This window comes from Aspergillus fijiensis (assembly GCF_003184825.1).
Source record: "Aspergillus fijiensis CBS 313.89 unplaced genomic scaffold BO72scaffold_22, whole genome shotgun sequence".
Taxonomy (NCBI): domain Eukaryota; kingdom Fungi; phylum Ascomycota; class Eurotiomycetes; order Eurotiales; family Aspergillaceae; genus Aspergillus; species Aspergillus fijiensis.
The window spans coordinates 338,437-359,180 of record NW_024468998.1 but is presented as its reverse complement, the minus strand read 5'-3'; the positions used below and the strand labels follow the sequence as shown (position 1 = coordinate 359,180).

The window sequence follows — 20,744 nt, the reverse complement described above, 5'->3', positions numbered from 1 at the left end:
GATGTTACAAAGACCAACTAATCTTGACATCATAGCCTCCAAACGTCCTACGGTGCGCTCTACGAACTCTAGCTAAAGGCTGTGCCCTTAGCAAAGCACCCATATATGCGGATCATGTAATCAAGGCCCTTATTCAAGTGTACAAATGTGACTTCATCTCCTCCCTTCAAAATGTTGCTCGTGCCAAGTACCTGGTTAGTACTAGTCACACCCTAAGCCTGCTAACAGGATGACAGAGTTTCTTCATCATATGATTGGGATTGATGGGAAGAGCAAGCCCTGACTTCATCCTAGACCGGAGGAACTCGAACATGCTTATATGTAACCCGTGTGACCACCTTCATGCCGTCATGCAGCATCCTCCAGACAAGCCAAAGTCGAAAGCTAGAGACATCAGACCAGCCCCCAACAGTACCGATGGCATCCCCCTCCCAAGCCCATCCCTCCCCCACAACCACCAAGCCCGGCTCTCCGCACACGGTGCGCGTCGCCGCCGTGCAAGCCGAAGGCTGCTACTTCGACCTCCCCGCGGCCGTCCAAAAGACATGCGACCTGATCATCGAGGCAGCCAACAAGGGATGTGATTTGATTGCGTTCCCGGAGGTTTGGATCCCTCAGTACCCCGGTTGGATCTGGTGAGAAACACCCGTCATCCCCATCCCCCACCAAACCCAACCCTAACCCCCCAAAACACAGGCAACGCCCCATCGACTTCGAAATGGTGACCGAGTACATGAAACACAGCCTGCGCCGCGACTCCCCGGAGATGCGCAGCATCCAAGACTGCGCCGCGGCGCACCACATCGCCGTGTGCCTGGGGTACTCGGAGAACGACAACGACTCGCTGTACCTGTCGCAGACGCTGATCGGCCGCGACGGGGCCATCCGCATGCACCGCCGGAAGGTCAAGCCCACGCACGTCGAGCGCACCATCTACGGCGAGGGCAGCGGCGGGTCGCTGATGAATGTCGTCGAGGAGGCTGGCGTGGGTCGCATCGGGGCGTTGTCGTGCTGGGAGCACTCGCAGCCCTTGCTGCGGTACCACACCTACTCGCAGGGCGAGCAGATCCATGTCGCGGCGTGGCCGCCCATGAATCACTATGATTCGTTTCCGGCGGGGAGTGCGTTGTGGTCGCAGTGTCGTGAAGGTTAGTCCACCCCCGTCTTTGTGTTGTAGTTGAGCGAGGACAGGTTGATGTCTGTTGGGTGCAAGTGAAAAAGGAGGAAGAAATGGCTAACCGTGACGGAAACGATAGGCGCCCACAACCTCTCCACCACCCACGCCATCGAAGGCAACTGCTTCGTGGTCCTGGCCTCCTCGTTCTATACCCAAGCCGGCATCGCGCGAATGAAGCTCGGTGACGGCAAGTTGTACCACATCGGCGGCGGCGGCTGCGCCTGCATCATCGGTCCCGATGGGCGCAAGCTGACGGAGGATCTGGGCGAGGAGGAAGAAGGGCTCGTCATCGCAGACATAGATCTCGACGAAATCAAGAAGGTCAAGGCCATGTTGGATGTCCACGGACATTACAGTCGGCCGGACCTGCTGTGGTTGGGGGTCGACAACCGGGAAAAGAAGCAGGTTCGGGCCGAAGTTGAGCTGCAGGGGACGTATATTTGAGGGGCCGGTGGGTGTGTTGTTAGCTCGTTGATCTCATGCCAGGGATGAAGAAAGCTAGGGTAATTCACTATGCGAGGTATCATGGACTTATCCATGAGTCAATGGTGTTGTTGGTAGTTGCAGCGTAATAGTGCATACGTGTGAGTGAGAAGATGAATATGCTAATAGGCAATGTTCAAGTTAATCCCATTATTCAAGAAGCTCGAGGGTTTGTTCGATGTAAAGGAGAAACTTGCTAGCCGTGCAGAAACAGTTTCTTCTTCACCTGTCAATTATGACTTTTCCGAAAGTAGCCTCGACAGGACGAAAAGAAGACGTGATTTGAACAGAGAAGTGGATAGCAAATGACCCGACAGCATCCAATATAACACAGAGTAGGAGCGTTCCTACGAACTCTCCTTGGTGTGTGCAGACTCGAAAGCATTGTCACAAGAGCATTCGGTTTCTTCTAGACCAGACCAGAGGCGTTCCGGGGCTCTGCCCCTTAACTCACCTAACTATAAGAAGGATGATGCGCAAGAGAGCCACTTTGACGTACCTGAACCGTCACATGCAGCCGGCCACGGTCGACCCCCCTTCCTGGCGCGCGGTAAAAATTTTCAATTGCCTGTTGCAGTCAATGCCGAGAATGAGGGTGGAATGACATGCATGGCTGGGACTGGGGATGGCTGTTTTCTGTTGGTCTTTGTGCCATCCAAAGATCGAGTCACATCACATCCTGACTCAAGTCCGCAACAGGCGAAGAGACCATATCACCAAGCTCAGGGACGATGGCTTCGAAGTCTGTTCGAGTCCCCAAAGACTCTGTCAACAAGTGAGTGCTAAGGATACAGTTGCTGCATTGAATGCTAATCCAGACCCAGATTTCAGGGGAGGACCATTGAGATAGTGGTTGGAGATGAGCAAAAGATCTACAACGTCCACGAGGGATTAGTCCGTGCCTCTTCCCCTTTCTTCGAAAAGGCTTTAGCAGGGGAATGGAAGGAGTCCGCGCAACGCACTATCCAACTACGTGATGATGAACCGGAGATAGTGGCGCTGTACATCCACTGGCTCTACTGCGGCAAACTGGCGGTGTGTTGTGGTGAGCCAGGCCGCATCCCCAACTCGGAATACCTGGATCTGGTCAAGGCATATGTCCTAGGCGACAAGATCCTGGACACTCTGTTCCAAGACGCCATCGTCGATGCGATCGTTGAGAGCCGCCGTTCCACAGGTCAAGATGAGACCAGCTCGTACCCTTTTGGGGAAGCGCTGGAGTATGCATACAACCGCCTCGCCGAAACAGCACCAATCCTTGAGTTATTTGTGGATATGTATGTGAGTGATGCTCATAGTTCATGGCTGCATAAAATAGCCGATTCGACCACTGTCCCGCAGCCTTTTCTTCTTAGGCTTGCTTCCAAGCTGCTGGACCGATGTGATGCTTCTTGGGATCCCCTCAAAGCCTGCAATTATCACACCCATGGCAAGAACCCTACTAAGTTACCCTCGACAGACAGTTAGTCTGAGCTTTTATGTGTGCTAGTAGCCAATTGAAGTCTACTCTCCTTCCTCGCCTACTGTGCTTCTGGTCACATACATCGTTCACTTGCCGCTCACAAAGTGGATTTGCCGGGCCTAGACATCACCCTAACGGTATTCTTTGGTATATCGACAGACTACTGGGTGAGGTTCTGCGGATACCCCCTTTTGAAGAGGATAACTCTTGCTACGCTATGAGCCTCTTATCGCTTCAGCCCAGTGACCATGTCGCAGTAGTAACTGGGGGGAAAGCATAGAAAAGGAATTTGGTAATGTCTGCAGCCGTCTGAATGGGGCCCTCAACTTGCCGACATGACACGTTAGCAATCGCTTTTATTAGGCTTCTACATTCTTGAACAGTGGAAGTAGGTTACCACGGTTTGTGACACGAAAGAGCTCATTCCCAAGCGAAACCTGATCCTGATAACGCTAATAAGACCTTCGAGTGGGCTACGAGTATGATGTGGCATTCGCACGGGCAACTCTACTGCGCTTTGTCCGTATTGTATGGGAGTAGACGGTCGTCTTCTGTCTCTATTCATCGACCTTGCCCTCATGCAAGTATATCATCAAGCAACAATGACCCGAAAAATCTATATACACAGGTTATGATCATATACAGATCCTAGAGATGAGACTAGCCCATCTAGCCATCCAAAACAAACCCCTCCCACGTCCTCATATACTCAATAAACCGCTCACTCAGCCCGGAGCTCTTGAGATACTCCGTCGTCACCGGCAGCCCAGGCGCGCGATAGTTCTCATCCACCTCCGCCTTCTTGGGCAAATCCGGATCAAGAATAGCAGCCTTGCCGAGCATAACAAAGTCGCACCCCGCGTCGAGGACCTCCGCCGCCTGGCGCGCTGTCATCACGTGGCCCGACGCGCCGACGCGCACGCCCGCCGGCCGCGGGAGGTCGGTGAAGACGCTCAGCAGCGTCTGGCCCTCGAAGGGCGCCTCGGCGGCCATCTTGCGGTAGTCCCAGACGGCGAGGTCGAGGTAGTCGATTTGGGCCTCGCGGAGGGCGCGCGCGGCGACCTCACGCATCTCGGTCAGCGGGACCCCGTACCGCTCCATGGAGATGCGGAGGCCGATCTGGAAGTCCGGCCGGCAGGTGCGGCGGATGCCGTCGATGATCTCGAAGAGGAACCGGCACCGGTTCTCGAAGCTGCCGCCGTAGTGGTCGGTGCGCTGGTTGAAGGCGGGCGACAGGAACTGCATCGGCAGCCAGCCGAACGCCGCGTGCACCTCGACCCCGTCGAAGCCAGAGCGCTGGGCCCGCACCGCCGCTGCAATGAAGGCATCCCGGGTTTCTTCTACTTGAGTAAGAGTGAGGCCTCGCACGCCCGATGAGATGGTGGAGGGTCCGACGGGCGTGCGGCCGCGGATTAGTGCGGGGGAGACGCGGGCGCCCCCGTGGTGGATTTGCACGGAAGACACCCCGCCATGCTGGCGGATGGTATCGGCCACGCGGCGCAGGCCCGGCAGATGCGCATCGCTCCAGATACCCATCTGGCCCGGGAACGCCTTCCCGTCGGGATGTACATTAGCGGCGCAGGTCATGACCATGGAGAAGTTGCCGGCCGCGCAGCGAGAGAGCCAGTGCACATCAGCGTCGGAGACAGTGCCGTCGGTGTCATCGCTCTGCCAGTTTGTTAGGGGCGCGAGCAGAATCCGATTCTTGAGGTCGGGACCACGAGGAAGGGTCAAAGGTCGGAAGAGATCGGCGACGCCCATGGCGAAAAAGACCTTAAAGTCCCGGCAGATAATGAAAGAGGTGGAACTGATAAGAGAGGTCAAGACCTGCAAAGATGATTGGTATCTTTCTCGCCGAGGAAGGCAGTCATGCGAGGATTTAGCTCATCTTGAAGAGAGGCCTTGGGCAATAGCGGCAAGATCTTTCGGCAATTGCCAAGATTGATAATAATTGGAGATTCCTGTGCAAAGTCTAGTAGCCAGTGCTAGTAAGCATGGAGAAGAAGATTGTCGAACATAAGGACCGAAATTCTATACCCACCTTGGTGACCGTTAGTTGGAGACCCCAAATGCCATTCATCGCCGGCGCGTCAAAAGCCGGGACTTGCCACCCGGTCTCCATCGAACTCCAATTCCCCTTAAATTTCAGCCACATCTAGATGATAGGCTACCGATGGGCATGTACTTGTAAGACTTTGTCTAAGACGGAGAGTCCCATGGCCCGTCGGTCTCGTTGCTGCTGGACAAGAGACAAAGCTACCTCGTACGCCTCCCTTGCCATCTGTGTCTGGTAGTGTGACGCTACCATGCGAAGAATCTTCAAAGCATCTTCTAATATATTGAGAGCTTGCGGGCGGTCTATCACCATCAGGGTGCAGGCAATTTGAAAAGGAATGTTCAAAACATGCCACCACGGCGAGGACTGGGCGACCAGGCTCTCGACTACACCGATGCTGGTGCCCATCAATTCCAGGATGGTGTCCAGGGCCCACGCGGATAGTGATCTTCCCAGTGCAGATGCGCGACGGAAGATACAGAGTGTAATGTTGCATTGCAGGAGCTGAAGCATGGGATGAGGCGGGTACATCGCGCACACATCGCGCAGTGCGCCCTCCAGCTCACTCAGGTCGTGGTAGTGCTCGGGCGAGGTGAGCAGCATCGAAACAAGGTATAACTCGCGCTGTTCGATCGTCCAACCGGTGTGCGGCAGTTGGACGGAGGCGCCCCGCAAGTCTACCTGAGACTTTCCGAAGTCCAGCGAAACCCAGGTGTTGAACAGACGGGCGACGTGGTAGACCTTGCGGCGGCGTTCCGAAGAACAGCCTTCTGCAGTAGTCTGCTGGGCCAGGTATGAGTTCGTATCCGTGTCGAAGTGCATCTTGCTGGTCTCGATCATGTGCATCAGCGTGCAACTGGCCATCCAAGTCGCATGCGGTGTACTGTTGAAGCGCAGATAGATGACACGGAGCAGCCATCCAACCACATGGTCGACATGAGGTTGTGGAAGCTGGCTGGAGTATTCGAGAGTCACCCGTGCGCTATAAACTAGTTGCCGCTCGAGCTCTGAGCCTTTGGTCTGACGATCATTATCGAACAGACAACCCAGCGCGGCAATGCCCAGGAGGAGCGAATCGACAGCACTGCATGACACCGGGACATTCCAACGTTCTACGATAGCCTCCTCCACTTCAGCACGATCGAGAAAGTCGTAGACAGGGGTTATCTGAACGAAGTAGGTAGAGGCAAGACTGGTCATCTTTCCAAGGGTCAAAAGGTCCGTCAGCCCCACCACATTCGGTAGAAATTCCAGCTCGGGGTCAAACCCCAGATTATAAGCGTGGGGATGTAATGGCAAGGCCGGGTGGGAAGTTTCACTCTCCCCCCTTGCTGCTAACCGCTGAACAAAGACTGCGGGTGAGTTCGCCTCCAGCAGTTGGAGCTGCGTTTGTCTGTCGACCGAAGAAGGCGCATGACCATCTTTGTCGCTGGGATCTTCTGCTAGGCGGTTCCGAGAAGGGGGTTTCGCACGACGTCTCTGTTGATAAAAGCATTCGTGGTTCGTACGGGTGCAGTACGAGCATGGAAGCTCGCCGTTGCATTTCCGCTTGCGGTCTCGACAGGACGTGCAGGCTTTGCTGGACCGTGAGTTCTCCATGCTGGATCCTGGTGGAACATGATGCAGAGCTTTCGCTGACGAGCCTCTAGGGGCTGATCACATGAAGTAAGGTAACTAGTGTTTGGAGACCCCGAGTTCTTGATGGACATAACATCATACAGCGCCTGCGGGCCGCATCATTGCCGCATCATCCGCATCTCCGCAATCTTGCATCAGTGACGAGAAACCGTGCATGTCTCAATGTGGTCAAAGAATGTGTTCCTCCTCGCGTCGATAAAGTCTCGCATTATCGCTTTTGGGGCCACTCTGCTCAGTCTGTCATACCAGAATTCAAGATGGTCATCCACAGCGCGATGGAACACTCTTCGGCCATATTTTCCGCAGCGGAGAAGCAAGAGCCGCACCGTCAGCACTTGACATTCGCAACAGATTTATCTTTTTTGTTGGGATCTCATCCTGTCCCACCCCCTAAATTGAAGCATCTTGAGTCCCCTTATGAATGGACACGACATTACAAAGGGGTCCTAACTGGAGTGTCATGCATTGCAACTCTATTTGCCTCCTTCGCGGCGAGCTGCTATAGTCCCGGAGCAGCGCAAATGGAAGCCGAATGGCATGTCAGTCAAGTCGCTAGTCTGGTCGGGATCACGACCTTCACCGGCGGTTTCGCAATTGGCCCCATGTTCCTCGCCCCTTTTTCGGAGATCTATGGGCGGAAGCCAGTCTTCATCGCCACGGCCATCCTTTTCGCGATTTGTCAAGTATGCTGCGCAGTCACGCGACTGTATTCCGGGTACGTACGGCATGTATCCGAGCTTATCCCCCTCGCCTACCTTCTGTTCTTGACTCTTGGCTTCTGGCGTACCATGCAAAGACTGACTCTCTAGAGGGATTCGTGAAGCATGTTGGTAGCGCGCTTCTTCTGCGGCATCGGAGGCTCCACCTTTTCCACCATGGTGGGTGGGGTTATGGCGGACATTTACCACTCCCAGAATCGCAACGCTCCGATGGCTCTCTTTTCCTGGGCCGCACTCTTCGGCACGGGTCTTGGGCCCTTGGTCTGTGGATTTATCAGCCAATACACCGGCTGGCGTTGGATCTTCTACATCCAGATTATTATCGCTGGCTTGATAACCGCGGCGGTCCTGGCCTTCTTCCGCGAAACACGCGGACCCGTTATTCTCTGCGAGAAAGCCCGACGATTGAACGAATGGCACAGAGCCATGGAGGCAGATGCGGCTGCCACTGCCGCAGGGGAACAAACGGCTCAGGACACAGACAGACAAGAGCTCAGGCGCATGGACATGGTTCGATGGCAGGTGGCTGCGGATGCGGAACGTGCTGGAATTCTGCAGCTGCTTCGGACCTCGCTGCTGCGGCCTTTCACCATGCTTTTCACTGAGCCTGTTGTCTTCTTCTTCTCCCTTTGGGCAGCCTTCAGTTGGTCGGTTCTCTACATAAATCTCTCTGCCATCCCGCTCGTCTTCGAGACCGCTTACTCGTTCTCGCTCTCGTCTGCCAACGCCATTTTCGCAGCCTCGTGTATCGGGAGCACGGTGGCGCTAGCCTTATGCCTGGTACAGGAGTCTCTGGCAACCAGCTTCTGGTACACGCGCAAGCGAGATCATCAGTCCATGTGGAATTCGGTGCCCGAACACCGGCTGTATTTCAGCTGTGTGGAGAGCTTGCTTCTACCACTGGGCCTTTTCCTGTTTGGCTGGTCAGCGCAGTACCAGGTGCACTGGATAGTGCCTGCTGTGGCGGTGGGAATTTCTACTGTCGGAATCTTCTCAATCTATCTCTCCGTGTTTAACTATCTGGCCGACACCTATCATCGTTACGCCAGTTCCGCTTTGGCTGCCCAGAGCTTTTGTCGGAATATGCTGGGCGGGGTTTTTCCTCTCATCTCTCGGCAAATGTTCACTCATCTAGGATTTGGCGCTGCAGCCAGTCTGCTTGGCGGCGTGGGCATGGCTTTGACACTCGTACCGTGGATCCTGGTCTGGTGTGGGCCCTTCATCAGAAGACGGAGCAAGTTGGCCCGGGAGATCATGGATTGATTTTGAAAGCAGAGAGTAACAGAAAGTCGCGGTAAGAGCGCAATCCGGAGGGCACCTGACACATCACCCACTGCTTTTTCTTTTCACGCAATGCCCAGGTTCATGTTGTCACCCGACTTGTCGAGGGGGATTTCAAAGATCCAGGCATCAATTCCGCGTACCGATCCAGACTCTGGCCAATGAACCTCACCATCGGCCAAGGGCTATTGCAAACCTTGAACATCTGTGCCCAAACTTTGACGACTGCAGAGCTGAGGAAGCTGGCAGTTCGATGCAAGGCCTCTAGCCGATAATCATCAATTTCATGACTGATGTGGATTGTCTCGTCCTGTGACATAAACGCTTCCCGTACGACACGGATAATCCACCGGACAACGCGTGTTTCCAACTCTATGTGGGCCACATTAGTCTTGCGATAAGAGTGAGGGGCGATAACAACCTACCAGACAGTGTCTGCTCCTCATAGGAAGCTGCCACTACTTGCAGCCACTTACTCAGGAAGATAGCACATTCCAGATCACAGACAGCATGATCAACGCTCCAGCCGAAAGATTTGAATTGAGAAAGATAAGAAGTGCCCGCCTGTACAGGAATGTTCAGGGAATGGACAGAATGTAGCAAGGCATGTATGAGATGAGGACCGCGCGTAGGCAGGGGCGCCTCGTACAAGCCAGCGGCGACTATTGCGGGATCGCCGCTCTGTAGATTGCGCCACTTTCCAAGGTTGTAATACAGACGAATATATGCCACACCCAGCAGGGCAGTGGCGGAGAACGCAAGCGAGCTATATGAATCATACAGGTCCAGCTTGGATTCGGGAGAATGGCACCAGGTGTGTCGCCAACGGTCAAGCGACGGCTCCAGTTCTTGGGCGGTTTGCATAGAGAGACTTTGTGTCTGTGGGTCCAGAGAGATTTGGTGCATCATGTAAATACGCTGGATAAGTGCGTGGATCAATATATAGTTTCCCATGGGCGATGCAACGAATTTTGCAGATGGGCCTTGTCCAAGATGGGCCTCATGGGCCTCCTTCAGGTTAATTGTAGATGCATGAGTACCGACATGAATCCATGCAGCTTCCGTTCGCGCAACCCATTCCTGGCACGACGATGGAAGCTGCAGGTTGACATCCCTCGTGAGCAGTAGAGGTGGATTATCGTATGTGAAGGCATGAAAGTTGAGTATATACCAACCGAAGAATTGAGTGCGCCGTTCTGTTTCTAGCTTGATCCACTGAGTCCAGCTGGTTCTGTCATGATGCGGCCCTTCGGACAGACCAAGTCGGCGGAGCGAGTCAGCGATCATGCTCTGGTATTGGTGCGAGTCCTGCGACAGATCCGGGCTGCTGTGCCAAAAGCAATAGACGGCCAACAAGAGCAGAGCACGGGTTCGGTCTAGACGATGTTCTCCATCGCCGGATGAAGGAGTTGCGCTACTTTGATCAGGCGCGATAGAATTGATGTCACAGACACTGTTAACTGTGCGAAGACGTTCCAGTACGATAGATCGGCTAGCTTGGTACAGAGACCTGGCAGTCTTGGTTTCGTAGCGATACTGGGCGCCTATGGCCAGCATCGCCAGGATGAACTCGGGAGTATGGACAAAGGAGGTCAATTTGAGGGTTGGGATATGGATGAACGGGTGATGATCACTGAAGCCTTCGACATATCCAAGTAAGTAGCGAGCAACGGCCATTCTCGAGGGCAGCCTGAAATGGGGCATAGCTTGTCGAAACGGCGCCAGCGCGTTGGTAATCTGCAGATACTGGCTCTCGTTCAAAAGCCAAGGACAGCTAAGAGGCTTCAACTCGTGGAAATCACCTGGCAAGGGATTAGTAGAAAGTCTTGAAAAAGTCGAGTCAAAACAAACCATCGCCTGACGGGTCATCCGGTACCCGCGAAGAAATATCTGTGCTGTCTGGACTGATCTGCTGGATTGTATCGTGCTCCGGCAAGTTGTGGTCATGCGACACAATGCTTGGGTCGACCAGCAATCCTTCCCAGTCATGACTCCAGTCCCCATGGGTCAAGAACCTGGTGAAGCCAGAAATCGGATCATCGCAGTCCGCAAAGAGACCGTTCGTGGAAGACAAGAGGAAGTTGTCGAAGGAATAAGGCACGGCGGTGTTCCCCAGGAATGCAGTGTCTGATTGCTGAGAGATGGTGGTCGATGTCAACGGCTCGTGTGCAATGGCATGGGATATAGAGTCAGTATGGTCGCTCATGTGGTCCATGGTTGAAAGACCAATAGATGCAGCGTTTGTACTAGTGATGGTTCGATCCACCGCGGGTGACATGCTTCCTGGCCCACAATCAATGAAATGTCCGCTTCTATGCGAGTGGGGGACAGCACACACACCTCGAGCAGCCCCTTGCCTCCCGTCAAGGCCATGGCTCAAGCGTTCATGTCGGGTTAGTAAGTCTTTTCGGGAGAATGAACGACCACACGGGCAGATATATGGTTTATCTTTAGTATCTGTAGGGGATTGGTCTGTCAGCAACAGATCTGCGGTGTACTGTTTCCGAGTGGATACCCACGAGTACGAATGTGTCGTTGCAGATGCTCGTGCCTGTTGAAGGTGCGCGAACATATCTTGCAGGTCAGCTCCTCGCGACGAGCGGCGGATGCAGGACTCAATGGACGAAATGACATTCCTTGACTCATCGTGCCAGATTCCAGTCAAGGCATTGTAAGCAAGAGTCCGAGGGGCCAGAGATAGACTCTGATGAATGTGGAGGGAAGGTTAGCACGGAGTAATTGAATAGGTAATCCATGATGGTAGTCAATCAGTGGCAGTCGAGAAGGAGAGAGTGCACGTGACAGACCTTACCTCAGTTTTAATCGGCGTCGATAAGCTGCGATAAGATACGATAAGACACGTGCGATAATGTCGCCTGAGCTTTTCAGGTTGAAATTATGCAATGAAAATGACTGCTGTACTTGTAGAGAGCATCAGCCAGGCTTATCGCAGGATCAGCCATCGTCCCTCTTCCTGCTTGAAAATCGAGGAAAATTCGAGGAAGATTCGTGGTTGGAAATTTGTTGGAGATATGTTGGAGTCTCCAACTCTGGCTCCAGTCGGCAATTCTAGTTGCAGCCTGAGGCTTTCGAATATGATGGCCTCGAGTCAAACAAAAGAAACGGTGCAAACAATCGAAACAGCCGGCGATCCTCTATTACCCGCGGCGTGTATGAAGCGAAGCTTTCACTAGTCGCCATCTCTCACAGCACGAAATGGAAGTATAAGGGAACACTCCTTGTACTCCATCGTGTTGATCGGAGCAGGCAAACCTTGAAGGTCAAACAGCTTGCACGAGACAATTCAATGCCTGAGGCAGATGCTAAGTACAGTACTCAACTGTACATGATCGAAACAGCGTCGTCCAATTGCAGCGAGACACTGCTACTCCTCAAACGTCACCCAAAAGTATAGGCGCACAAATTGTGTTAGATGACCCACCATGCTACTAAACCCCATTCACGTTCGCGGCCGTCGCAAAATACGGGATGAAGATGATGACGCTCCCAAGCCCATTCCCAGCGGGCCCCGAGGCGGCCGGCCACTGCTATCAGCCCAGGCGAAGCTCAGTTCATCGCAGACTAGGAGCCACAAGCGCGCTCGTCTACTGACTACCACCCCACTCGACAAGCCGCGCAAGAAGAAAAAGCCATCACTGCTGGAATCTATTCCCAATGAACTCATCGAGAAGATCTTTCTGCATTCTTTGAACGTGAACCTGGCTCGTTCGTCCCCAATCCTTGCTGCGGCTGTGTCGACTGAGCGCATCTACCGTGCTTTGATCTTGTTGGCCTTCTGGGATAACAGCACGGAGTTATCTGCATCACCCTACAGCCGTGAATCGAGGGATGCAATTTCCCGAAGTCTACGACCATTGGACTACACGCCTATCAGCCTGGCGCAGCGGAAAGACCTGCAGACGGCTATCCTTCACTGTAGATGGTGTACCGTGCCGCGAATACTCGACCAGTTACCGGAATTGATGAATCTGGTCATTCAACAACACTGGTTTGGTGCAGGAATCAGCATGGCCGAAGAGCAAGAGAAGCTGTTAGATCGTGTGCTCAATCTAGAAGATGATGCAAATGTGTTCGAGGGCTTCGAAACCATCAACACTACCCCTGACACATCGACACCTGTACCCACAAACAACTACACCCTTGCCATCAACCCTTCAATATCTATCACCATCACCAACCATTCCATCGAACAGGAAACCACGCACCCTTTCCTCAGCCCCTTGATCATTCCTAACAAATATCTTCAAGGGAGCACAGCTAGTGACTCCGCGCCGGCCACTCCCTCCTCATCATTATCGGACGACGGCTTCACTCCAGCCTTGGTCACCTACCTTGAAATCCACCGACGCTCCCTAGGATTTAACAGTGTTACTCTTCCCCTGAGACCCCCTAAACACCCTCTCATCCTTTCTCGTCCCTGCTTGCAACAAGGAATCCATACCGCCATCGTATCCAACAATCTTTCCGCTCTCCTCACCCTCCTCAAACTGGACGAGTTCTACTTCCGCGTCACCGAACAGCAACACCTTACCGCGCAGGACCAGGACCAGGATCGGGAGCCGGTCATCCCCTACGCGTTATCTGCTGGGCACTTCCGCACCGCGGTGCGCTTGGCCCCGCGCAACCCGGAATTCTTCCAAGCACTCGTGCGGGCGAACGCCGAGTCGGTCCCCGCCGACGACCCCGAGATCACGGATTGGGCAATGCGCCTTCAGGATCCGTTCGGCCGGTGGCTGTTGGAGCTGATGCTGCGGCTGCCCGAGCAGACGGCGGCGGCGAAGCGCAATCCGGTCCAGAACTCGGTGTTCTGGATGGGGCGGGCGAATGCGGACAGACGTGAACTGGCGAGCATGTATCTGCGGGACGTGTTGGGCGGGGTGGAGGGGCTGGAGAGTTGGATGGGCGAGATGCATGTCCCACTGTCATTGCCATCCTCGTGATTGTTCCCTGATTCATTCTGCCGGCCGCGGAGGCGGTGGATGGGACGCTCTGGCGGCAAAAATCGCCGAGGCCGGCGGAATTATCCTCTGCGACATCTGGAAAGTATGTAAAGCGTTTCCTGATCTACTCCATCAAACAAGCAAACCCTCCCCTACACCATCACTGCAGCGCCCTTCGACCCCACACACCAATCCAGCGCCTATCACGACCCAATTGACAAGACTTACCCAAACACACCGTTGGCCGGCGCGATGCCGCGACTCTCGACCCGCACGATCCTCCAAGCGTACGCGCAAGACGCACTGCTCCCGCTGCTGCTCCGCGAATGCCGGACTGTTGACTCGGCCCGCAGCGAACTCCGCTGGCTCCGCCAACACGCGATCGACCTCACCCAACAACGCAAAGAACAACGCTATCGACGCCTCCAACAAGCCCGCAAAACCGGCCAAGCATCCGAAGGACCACATTCACCCCGGAATACACAACCCCACCGTAAACCCACGCACCGCCACGCGCCCGAAAACGCCCTCCCAAAGGGCTGGCGCCGCACGCTGCGCACCCTCTGCCGCGCCCGCTCGCGCGGCACTCCGCTGCAATATCTCCTCGGCGACCAACCGTTCGGCGACCTGACCATTCTCTGCCAGAAGGGGGTCCTCATCCCGCGCAACGACACCGAAACCTTCACCTACGCCGCGGCCGAGCAGATCCGCCAACACTTTCCCCCTCCCAAACCCGAACCCAACCCCGCCTCCCCACCACCATCATTATCATCACCCTCACCCCCATCCCCATCCCCAACAACCACCACTCCCCCAAACCCCTCCCCCGCACCCTCTCGCCCCCCTCAACCCCTCCGAATCCTCGACCTCTGCACCGGAACAGGCTGCATCACCCTCCTCCTCCACGCCCTACTCTCACCAAGCTACCCCTCCCTCAAAATCGTGGGCATCGACATCCACCCGCCCGCCATCCGCCTCGCGCAGAAGAACCTGCGCCACAACATCACGCTCGGCGACCTGCCAGCTCGCGCATCCCAGGACGTGGAATTCCGGCGCGCGGACGTCCTCGCCTGCCCCTCTGCGCCCACCTCCCACTCCAAGCTTAGGGGGCGGGTCCCCGCGCTGGAGGAGCTCCTTCCCTACATCCCGGACTTTTGGCCCCGCGCCCAAGATGCATCAAAGCCGAACGGGCAAATGGGGAGGGAAGGGGAAGGGGAAGGTGGAGCAAAGGTTGAAGTCGACGTGATCATCTCCAATCCCCCTTATATCTCCCGGACAGCATTCCTGGATGGGACGACGGCGCGGAGCGTGCGGTTCCATGAGCCGGTTTTGGCGTTGGTGCCGCCTTCTCCTGCTTCGCAGAATGGCATGGTGGAGGGTCTAGGGCAGGGGCAGCGGCAGGGAGAGGGGCAAGGGGAGGATGTGTTCTACGCGCGGATTGTCGGGTTGGCGGGCAGGGTTGGGGCGAGGATGGTGGTGTTCGAGTGTGGGGATTATGAGCAGGGGGGGCGGGTGGTCGAGCTGTGTCGACGGGGTGTTACGGCCCGAAAGCTGGGAGGGAGATGGGAGGTGGGGATTTGGGAGGATGAGACTGTTGTTGAGAGTGGAGGGGAGGGGGGGAAGGAGGGGGCGTGTATGGTTGTTATGAAGCAGGTGGATGTTCAGGGGTGAGGTTGCTGTGATTTGCCTGGTGTTTTAGAATATTGGATGTGTCTAGCGAATTGTGGATTTTGTGAACGATGAGGTATTTTCATGGCTCATTCAGCGCTATCACTATCAGATATTCGTCTGGTTCTTTTGATTAACCCGCCAATGCAGAAAGAAACATCCAGCGCTATGTCCATCTGCTGGTTGATGTATACAGAACGAAATCACTCGTGCAAAGAATACACACCCTAAGTCAACCCGGCTACTTCCGACCCTTCCCCTTCGTCGTCTTCGTCTTCTTCCCCGCCGACTCATCCACCATCACCGGCGACTGCAGGATCCGCTCCATCAACAACGCCGCCGCAACACTGACATTCAGACTGTCCACGCGCGCGGGATCACTCTCCACCCCCAGCCGCGGATCGAACCGCGCGCCGGGGATCCCCACCTTCACGTCCGCAGCCGACAGCAGATGGGTACTCAACCCGGTCCCCTCACTGCCCATCATCAGCACGCAGGGCGCCTGCGCGGTCACCGGGCCCTCCGCGGTGCCACCACCAATGTCCGAAACCACCTGGGAGGCGGGGCCCGGCATGTCCGCGGCGAAGAACCGCCAGCCGTTCTCCTTGGACTTGGCGATGAACTCCTGCTCGTTGCGCACGGCCAGCAGCGGCATGTTCTCCGCGGCGCCGGCGGAGGCCTTGATGGTGACTGGGGTCAGCGGGGCCGAGTTGCGGCCCGCCAGGACCACGGCGTCGATCCCCAGGTAGTACGCGGAGCGGATGATGGCGCCCATGTTGCCGGGGTCCTGCACGCCGTCCAGCAACAGCACGACGGGGTAGCGGTGGGTGCTGTCCGTGGCATCGGGGTGATCGGAGAGCCAGCGGGCATGGTTGATGGGCACGAGGGTGTCCGTGCCGTTGACGGCGGCCTCCTCGCGCGACTGCACGCCCAGCTCGACCTGGAAGTTCTCCTCCGCGACCGAAGCGACGCGGTGGAAGTGCGCGACAGGCAGCTGCGGGAGGGGCGAGGCCTCCAGCACGACCCCGTTGTGGGGGCGGCCCGCGCTCATCTTGTCGAGGAGCCGGTCCCACTCCGCGAAGGCCATCTTGACCGGCACGTTGTTGAGCAGCGCCAGCTTGCGGATCGCCGACTTGGCCTCGGACAGGCTCTCGCCCTCGGACTGGTAGATGTAGAGCTTGTAGAGCTGGCGCCGCGTGCAGCGCAGCGCCGCCTCGACCGCCGCCGTGCCGAAGACGAACTGCGACGCTGGCGTCGTGTAGGGGATTTCGGCCGGGGGCAGCACGTGGGCCTTGACGCGTTCGGGGACCTGGTCGGTGCTCTCGTGAGTGTACTGCCCGACCTTGCGCCGCGCGTTGCCGGGTTTCTGCTTCGAGGGCGAGGGCCGGAGGTCCTGCGGGCTGCTGTCGCTTCGGTCGAAATTCGACACTCGACCTCGCCGGCCCTGCTTATAGTCGTGGCCGCTCTTGTCGCCGTTCGCGCCCCGATCATTATCCCTGGAGAGCTTCTTGAAGTTGCCCGTGCGGATGAACTCGACCTCGTCGAATTGCGCGCCTAGGAAGGACTTCTTGACGTTCAGGGTCGTCCGCGTGTCGGCAGACTTCTCACCGCGCTGGAACGAGGGAAACCGGGACCCATCCCGGGGGCCCTCCTCGCGTCTATTGCGCCTTCGTTCATATCCCTCGTTCTGGTTGGATCCCCGTTCTTCCGTCTCCCAAGCCCGATCCTCCCTGGATGTTGACGCTTCCGTCTCCCAAGCCCGACCCTTCCTGGACGATGATACCGCCCGCTCGCCGTCGCCTCTTCCGCGCCTGGCACCACCCCGAGACCCCCTATCGTGTTTATCATGTTTCTTATTCCTGCGATCTTCACCCCGCTCCCTCTCCATCCGCGCGGACAGTGACCGCCCCGACCGTTCCTCTCGTCCGCCATCTAGCTTATCCTCCCGGAACCGAGACCGACGGATCCCGGCGTGGATGGCCGAAGTCAGCGAGGCATGGCGGACGCTCGTGCTGCCGGAGGCAGTGTGCAGGCGCAAGGACAGCGGTGTGCTGTGCGGGAGTCGCAGGCTTCTCGAGAGGGTTCGAGGGAGGGACATCACAAGGACGAAGCGTCTGCTTGCGACGGCGGTTTCTAGTGGCGAGGCTGTGGTGACAGTCCTGAGTTCCGTGTCGAGTATTCGTGAGAGAATGACGGGAAATGAGGGATAAAGACACAGCAGTAAGCACGGGCGTTATTCGTTAGAAGAGACCTGAAGCATGCGAGGAGAATTGAGCAGGGACAGCAAGCCGAGTGGAAGCGACACCCCGACAGATTTCATATGGGCCGATCAGTCTGCGGCTCGGGAGGATAAGCTCCACCCGGGAGATTATTGTTCCGGATAACGCCTCGATCCATTTGCCTCTTATCGATAAGCGCCCAGTTTTGATGGTTTCGATAAGCCCAATGGTAACTTGTAAGCCCAGTTGGCTCTTTATAAGGTCATTGACAAGATAGCTACAAATAGCTCAATCATGCGTTAAGTGACAGTCACAGGTCCCTGCCCGGACAGGATTTCATTCATTAATTCAGCGCTGAAAACCACAGTACGCCCCAAATCACGACTGAAGGGGCTCGCCCATTCCGCCAAAGGTAACACTTTTGACCACCAGGAACTCCTCGATACCATACTTGCTACCCTCCCGGCCAAAGCCACTCTGCTTGACACCGCCGAAGCTAGGACACTGTTAGCTGACAATTCATGGAAGACCATTGCAAACTGGGCGAACACTCACGGAGAAGCAACATCGCTGATCAGACCGGTGTTGACACCGACCATACCCACCTCCAACGCCTCGGCCACCCGGAAGATGCGCTTGACGTTGCCGCTGAAGAAGTACCCGGCCAGGCCGACCTCGGCCTGGTTGGCCAGGTCGACGACCTCCTTCTCCGTCTCGAAGGGGAACAGGCCCGCGACGGGACCGAACGTCTCTTCGGAGGCGAGGAGCATCTCCTTGCTCATCTCGGAGAGCACGGTGGGGTCGTAGAAGTTGGGCCCCAGGTGCGAAGCCTTCTGTCCGCCGGCCAGGACCTTAGCACCCTTGGACACGGCGTCCCGCACGTGCTCGTCCACCTTCTGGACGGCGCGGTCGTGGATGACGGGGCCGTGGGTGATCCCTTCCTCGAAGCCCGCGCCCAGCTTGAAGCCCTTGACCTTCTCGGCGAACCGCTTGGCGAACTCCTCGTACACCCCGCGCTGCACGTAGATGCGGTTGGCGCAGACGCACGTCTGGCCCGAGCTGCGGAACTTGGAGGCGATGGCACCGGCCACGGCGGCGTCGAGGTCCTCGACATCATCAAACACGATGAACGGCGCATTGCCCCCGAGCTCCCAGGAGACCTTCTTGATCGTCGAGGACGCCTGCTTCATGAGCAGCTTGCCCACGTTCGTAGAACCGGTGAAAGACACCTTGCGGACCTCCGGGTGGGTGGTGATCACCTCACCCACCTCGGGGGTGTTCTTCGAGGCGGTGACGATGTTGACGACGCCCTTGGGGATCCCCGCCCGGTGCGCCAGCTCGGCGAGGGCGTTGGCCGTGAACGGCGTCTCGCCGGGGGTCTTCGCGACCACCGTGCACCCAGCGGCCAAGGCCGGCCCGATCTTTCGGGTGATCATCGCGGCGGGGAAGTTCCAGGGGGTGATGAACCCGCACACACCCACGGGCTGCTTGAGCGTGATGACCCGGTTGCCTGCGATCGAGGACGGGATCGTGTCGCCGTAGATGCGGGGCGCCTCCTCGCTGAACCACTCGAAGAACCCGGCAGCGTAATTGACCTCGCCCTTGGCGTCGGCAAAGGGCTTGCCGTTCTCCCAGGTGATCAACGTCGCCAGGTCGTCCGCGTTATCCACCATCAGCTGGTACCAGCGGCGCAGCATGCGCGCGCGCTCGCGGGCCAGAGTCTTCCGGAAGGCCGGGAAGGCTTCCTTGGCCGCCAGGATGGCCTTCTCGGTATCTGCGGAGGAGAACTCGGGGCACGTTCCGATGAGCAAGCCTGAAGCAGGGTCTGCACGAGCGAGTGAGAAGCATTATTAGCCTAGCCCTTATCTCCTCCACCAGATATAATAAACGGCGACCAGCTTACCATGTACCTCGAACGTCTCCCCAGACTCAGCACCAACCCACTCCCCATTGACGTAAGCCTTCTCAATGAAGAGCGACTTGTCTTTCAACTAGAAAGTCAAAAAGGAATCAGCATTTCAAATCCAGCGTCCCCAACCTCCCCCTCCCTTGCACAAAACCTCCCAGAGATGACCCACCGGAGGTACCGTATGCCCCATATTGCTATACAACCGCTTCGCATAAACCGGCGGCGGAAGACGGAAGGGATAACGCGGCCGCGACGATTTCAACAACTGTTTCGAGACCGGACGGATAAACCTCTCCATTATATGCATGCGCTTCTTACTTTCCCAGCCCAAACCCACGGAAAAACAGCTCTCCCGCAAAATGGAAAAGCTCGTGCAGGACGTGTCGTCGTCTTCGCTGCCTCTTCTCAACCAAAAGTGCGGGGATAGACAAGCCTCGGAGGAACTGCGGAGCGGTGTTTGTGAACAAGAACTTAGAGAAAAGAAAGTCACGATCGATCGGTTAGGAATTTATGATAAAGAAAAAGGAAGAGAGGAGGGTTTGACAGGAATACAACACGAGGCCCTTGGCCGGGGGGAGATAGGCCAGCTATTTAAATGCCAGTGGAATGGGGGTGAAAGTTAAGGTAACTTACCTAGCTAGTACTTACCTTCCTCTCCCTTCCTCTTCCAATACTTTACCATTCGGTTTGAGGGGAAGCTTCCCCCACTGCAGTCACGGTCACGTGGGGTCGACGTCATTGCGGGATCGCTGGGATCTCGTCCTTAAGTTCGTCGGCATTGGATTCGGCTGCAATTCATCAAGACATACCTTACTAGGTACCCTCTTGGCTACTAGATTCAATGACATTCCACAATACTTGTCAAAGACCTCTCATACTGAAGGCATATGATTTCTCTCTCTCCTGAGTGCACATATCCTCCCTGTATAGTACCACACACAATACCAGAAATTACACAATGGTACCGAACGGAACGTTATCAGTCGGCAGCCCGCCCAGCAGCGAGCTTAACCTCGGCGATGTAAGCCAATCGGCTGGATTTGTTGAACAGCTCCGGTATCGTTGCCCAATCATGTGTCGTCGCAGCCACAGCTATAAATACGGGCGTCTGCCACCGCCAGCACTGCGGGCAGGTATGTTAATCGGCATCATCCATCCATGGAAGTGCTCT

The 20,744-nt window shown here is 56.2% G+C and overlaps 10 protein-coding genes across 10 annotated transcripts; 5 read left to right on the top strand and 5 right to left on the bottom strand.

Annotated features, from left to right (window-relative positions):
• Positions 1-417: 417 nt before the first annotated feature.
• On the top strand, positions 418-1,621 carry BO72DRAFT_377429 (carbon-nitrogen hydrolase family protein; the record flags this gene model as incomplete). The annotated part of the gene is made up of 3 exons (XM_040941260.1): positions 418-635; positions 697-1,148; positions 1,257-1,621. 3 exons carry the CDS (start codon positions 418-420, stop codon positions 1,619-1,621), a joined length of 1,035 nt encoding a protein of 344 aa, XP_040801513.1.
• Positions 1,622-2,391: 770 nt separating this feature from the next.
• BO72DRAFT_468469 (BTB/POZ domain-containing protein) lies at positions 2,392-3,127 on the top strand (the record flags this gene model as incomplete). Its single annotated transcript, XM_040946899.1, has 2 exons — positions 2,392-2,435; positions 2,485-3,127. The coding sequence occupies 2 exons, from the start codon at positions 2,392-2,394 to the stop codon at positions 3,125-3,127; spliced, it is 687 nt and encodes a 228-aa protein (XP_040801512.1).
• A 655-nt stretch (positions 3,128-3,782) lies between these two features.
• BO72DRAFT_106600 (NADH:flavin oxidoreductase/NADH oxidase) lies at positions 3,783-5,086 on the bottom strand. Its single transcript, XM_040938913.1, has one exon. It carries the CDS (start codon positions 4,881-4,883, stop codon positions 3,792-3,794), a length of 1,092 nt encoding a protein of 363 aa, XP_040801511.1. The 5' UTR covers positions 4,884-5,086; the 3' UTR covers positions 3,783-3,791.
• A 203-nt stretch (positions 5,087-5,289) lies between these two features.
• On the bottom strand, positions 5,290-6,789 carry BO72DRAFT_377634 (Zn(II)2Cys6 transcription factor; the record flags this gene model as incomplete). Its single annotated transcript, XM_040941270.1, has 1 exon — positions 5,290-6,789. A coding segment is annotated over one exon (1,500 nt), but the record flags the coding sequence as incomplete, so codon positions are not given.
• A 302-nt stretch (positions 6,790-7,091) lies between these two features.
• Positions 7,092-8,798, top strand: BO72DRAFT_428769 (MFS general substrate transporter; the record flags this gene model as incomplete). The annotated part of the gene is made up of 2 exons (XM_040943043.1): positions 7,092-7,531; positions 7,640-8,798. The coding sequence occupies 2 exons, from the start codon at positions 7,092-7,094 to the stop codon at positions 8,796-8,798; spliced, it is 1,599 nt and encodes a 532-aa protein (XP_040801509.1).
• A 50-nt stretch (positions 8,799-8,848) lies between these two features.
• Positions 8,849-11,580, bottom strand: BO72DRAFT_106596 (C2H2-type zinc finger protein). The gene is made up of 5 exons (XM_040938912.1): positions 11,336-11,580; positions 11,157-11,273; positions 10,668-11,099; positions 9,242-10,618; positions 8,849-9,188 (listed from the first exon to the last, which is right to left on the bottom strand). The coding sequence occupies exons 1-5, from the start codon at positions 11,460-11,462 to the stop codon at positions 8,899-8,901; spliced, it is 2,343 nt and encodes a 780-aa protein (XP_040801508.1). The 5' UTR covers positions 11,463-11,580; the 3' UTR covers positions 8,849-8,898.
• Positions 11,581-12,028: 448 nt separating this feature from the next.
• Positions 12,029-13,903, top strand: BO72DRAFT_106584 (uncharacterized protein). Its single transcript, XM_040938911.1, has one exon. The coding sequence runs from the start codon at positions 12,260-12,262 to the stop codon at positions 13,775-13,777; it is 1,518 nt and encodes a 505-aa protein (XP_040801507.1). The 5' UTR covers positions 12,029-12,259; the 3' UTR covers positions 13,778-13,903.
• A 126-nt stretch (positions 13,904-14,029) lies between these two features.
• On the top strand, positions 14,030-15,361 carry BO72DRAFT_339008 (uncharacterized protein; the record flags this gene model as incomplete). Its single annotated transcript, XM_040940589.1, has 1 exon — positions 14,030-15,361. A coding segment is annotated over one exon (1,332 nt), but the record flags the coding sequence as incomplete, so codon positions are not given.
• A 118-nt stretch (positions 15,362-15,479) lies between these two features.
• Positions 15,480-17,849, bottom strand: BO72DRAFT_447951 (TrmH family RNA methyltransferase). Its single transcript, XM_040944676.1, has one exon. The coding sequence runs from the start codon at positions 17,541-17,543 to the stop codon at positions 15,687-15,689; it is 1,857 nt and encodes a 618-aa protein (XP_040801505.1). The 5' UTR covers positions 17,544-17,849; the 3' UTR covers positions 15,480-15,686.
• Positions 17,850-17,893: 44 nt separating this feature from the next.
• On the bottom strand, positions 17,894-19,871 carry BO72DRAFT_428755 (NAD-dependent succinate-semialdehyde dehydrogenase; the record flags this gene model as incomplete). The annotated part of the gene is made up of 4 exons (XM_040943042.1): positions 17,894-18,160; positions 18,220-19,489; positions 19,568-19,655; positions 19,743-19,871. The coding sequence occupies 4 exons, from the start codon at positions 19,869-19,871 to the stop codon at positions 18,043-18,045; spliced, it is 1,605 nt and encodes a 534-aa protein (XP_040801504.1). The 3' UTR covers positions 17,894-18,042.
• Between the last annotated feature and the right edge of the window lie 873 nt (positions 19,872-20,744).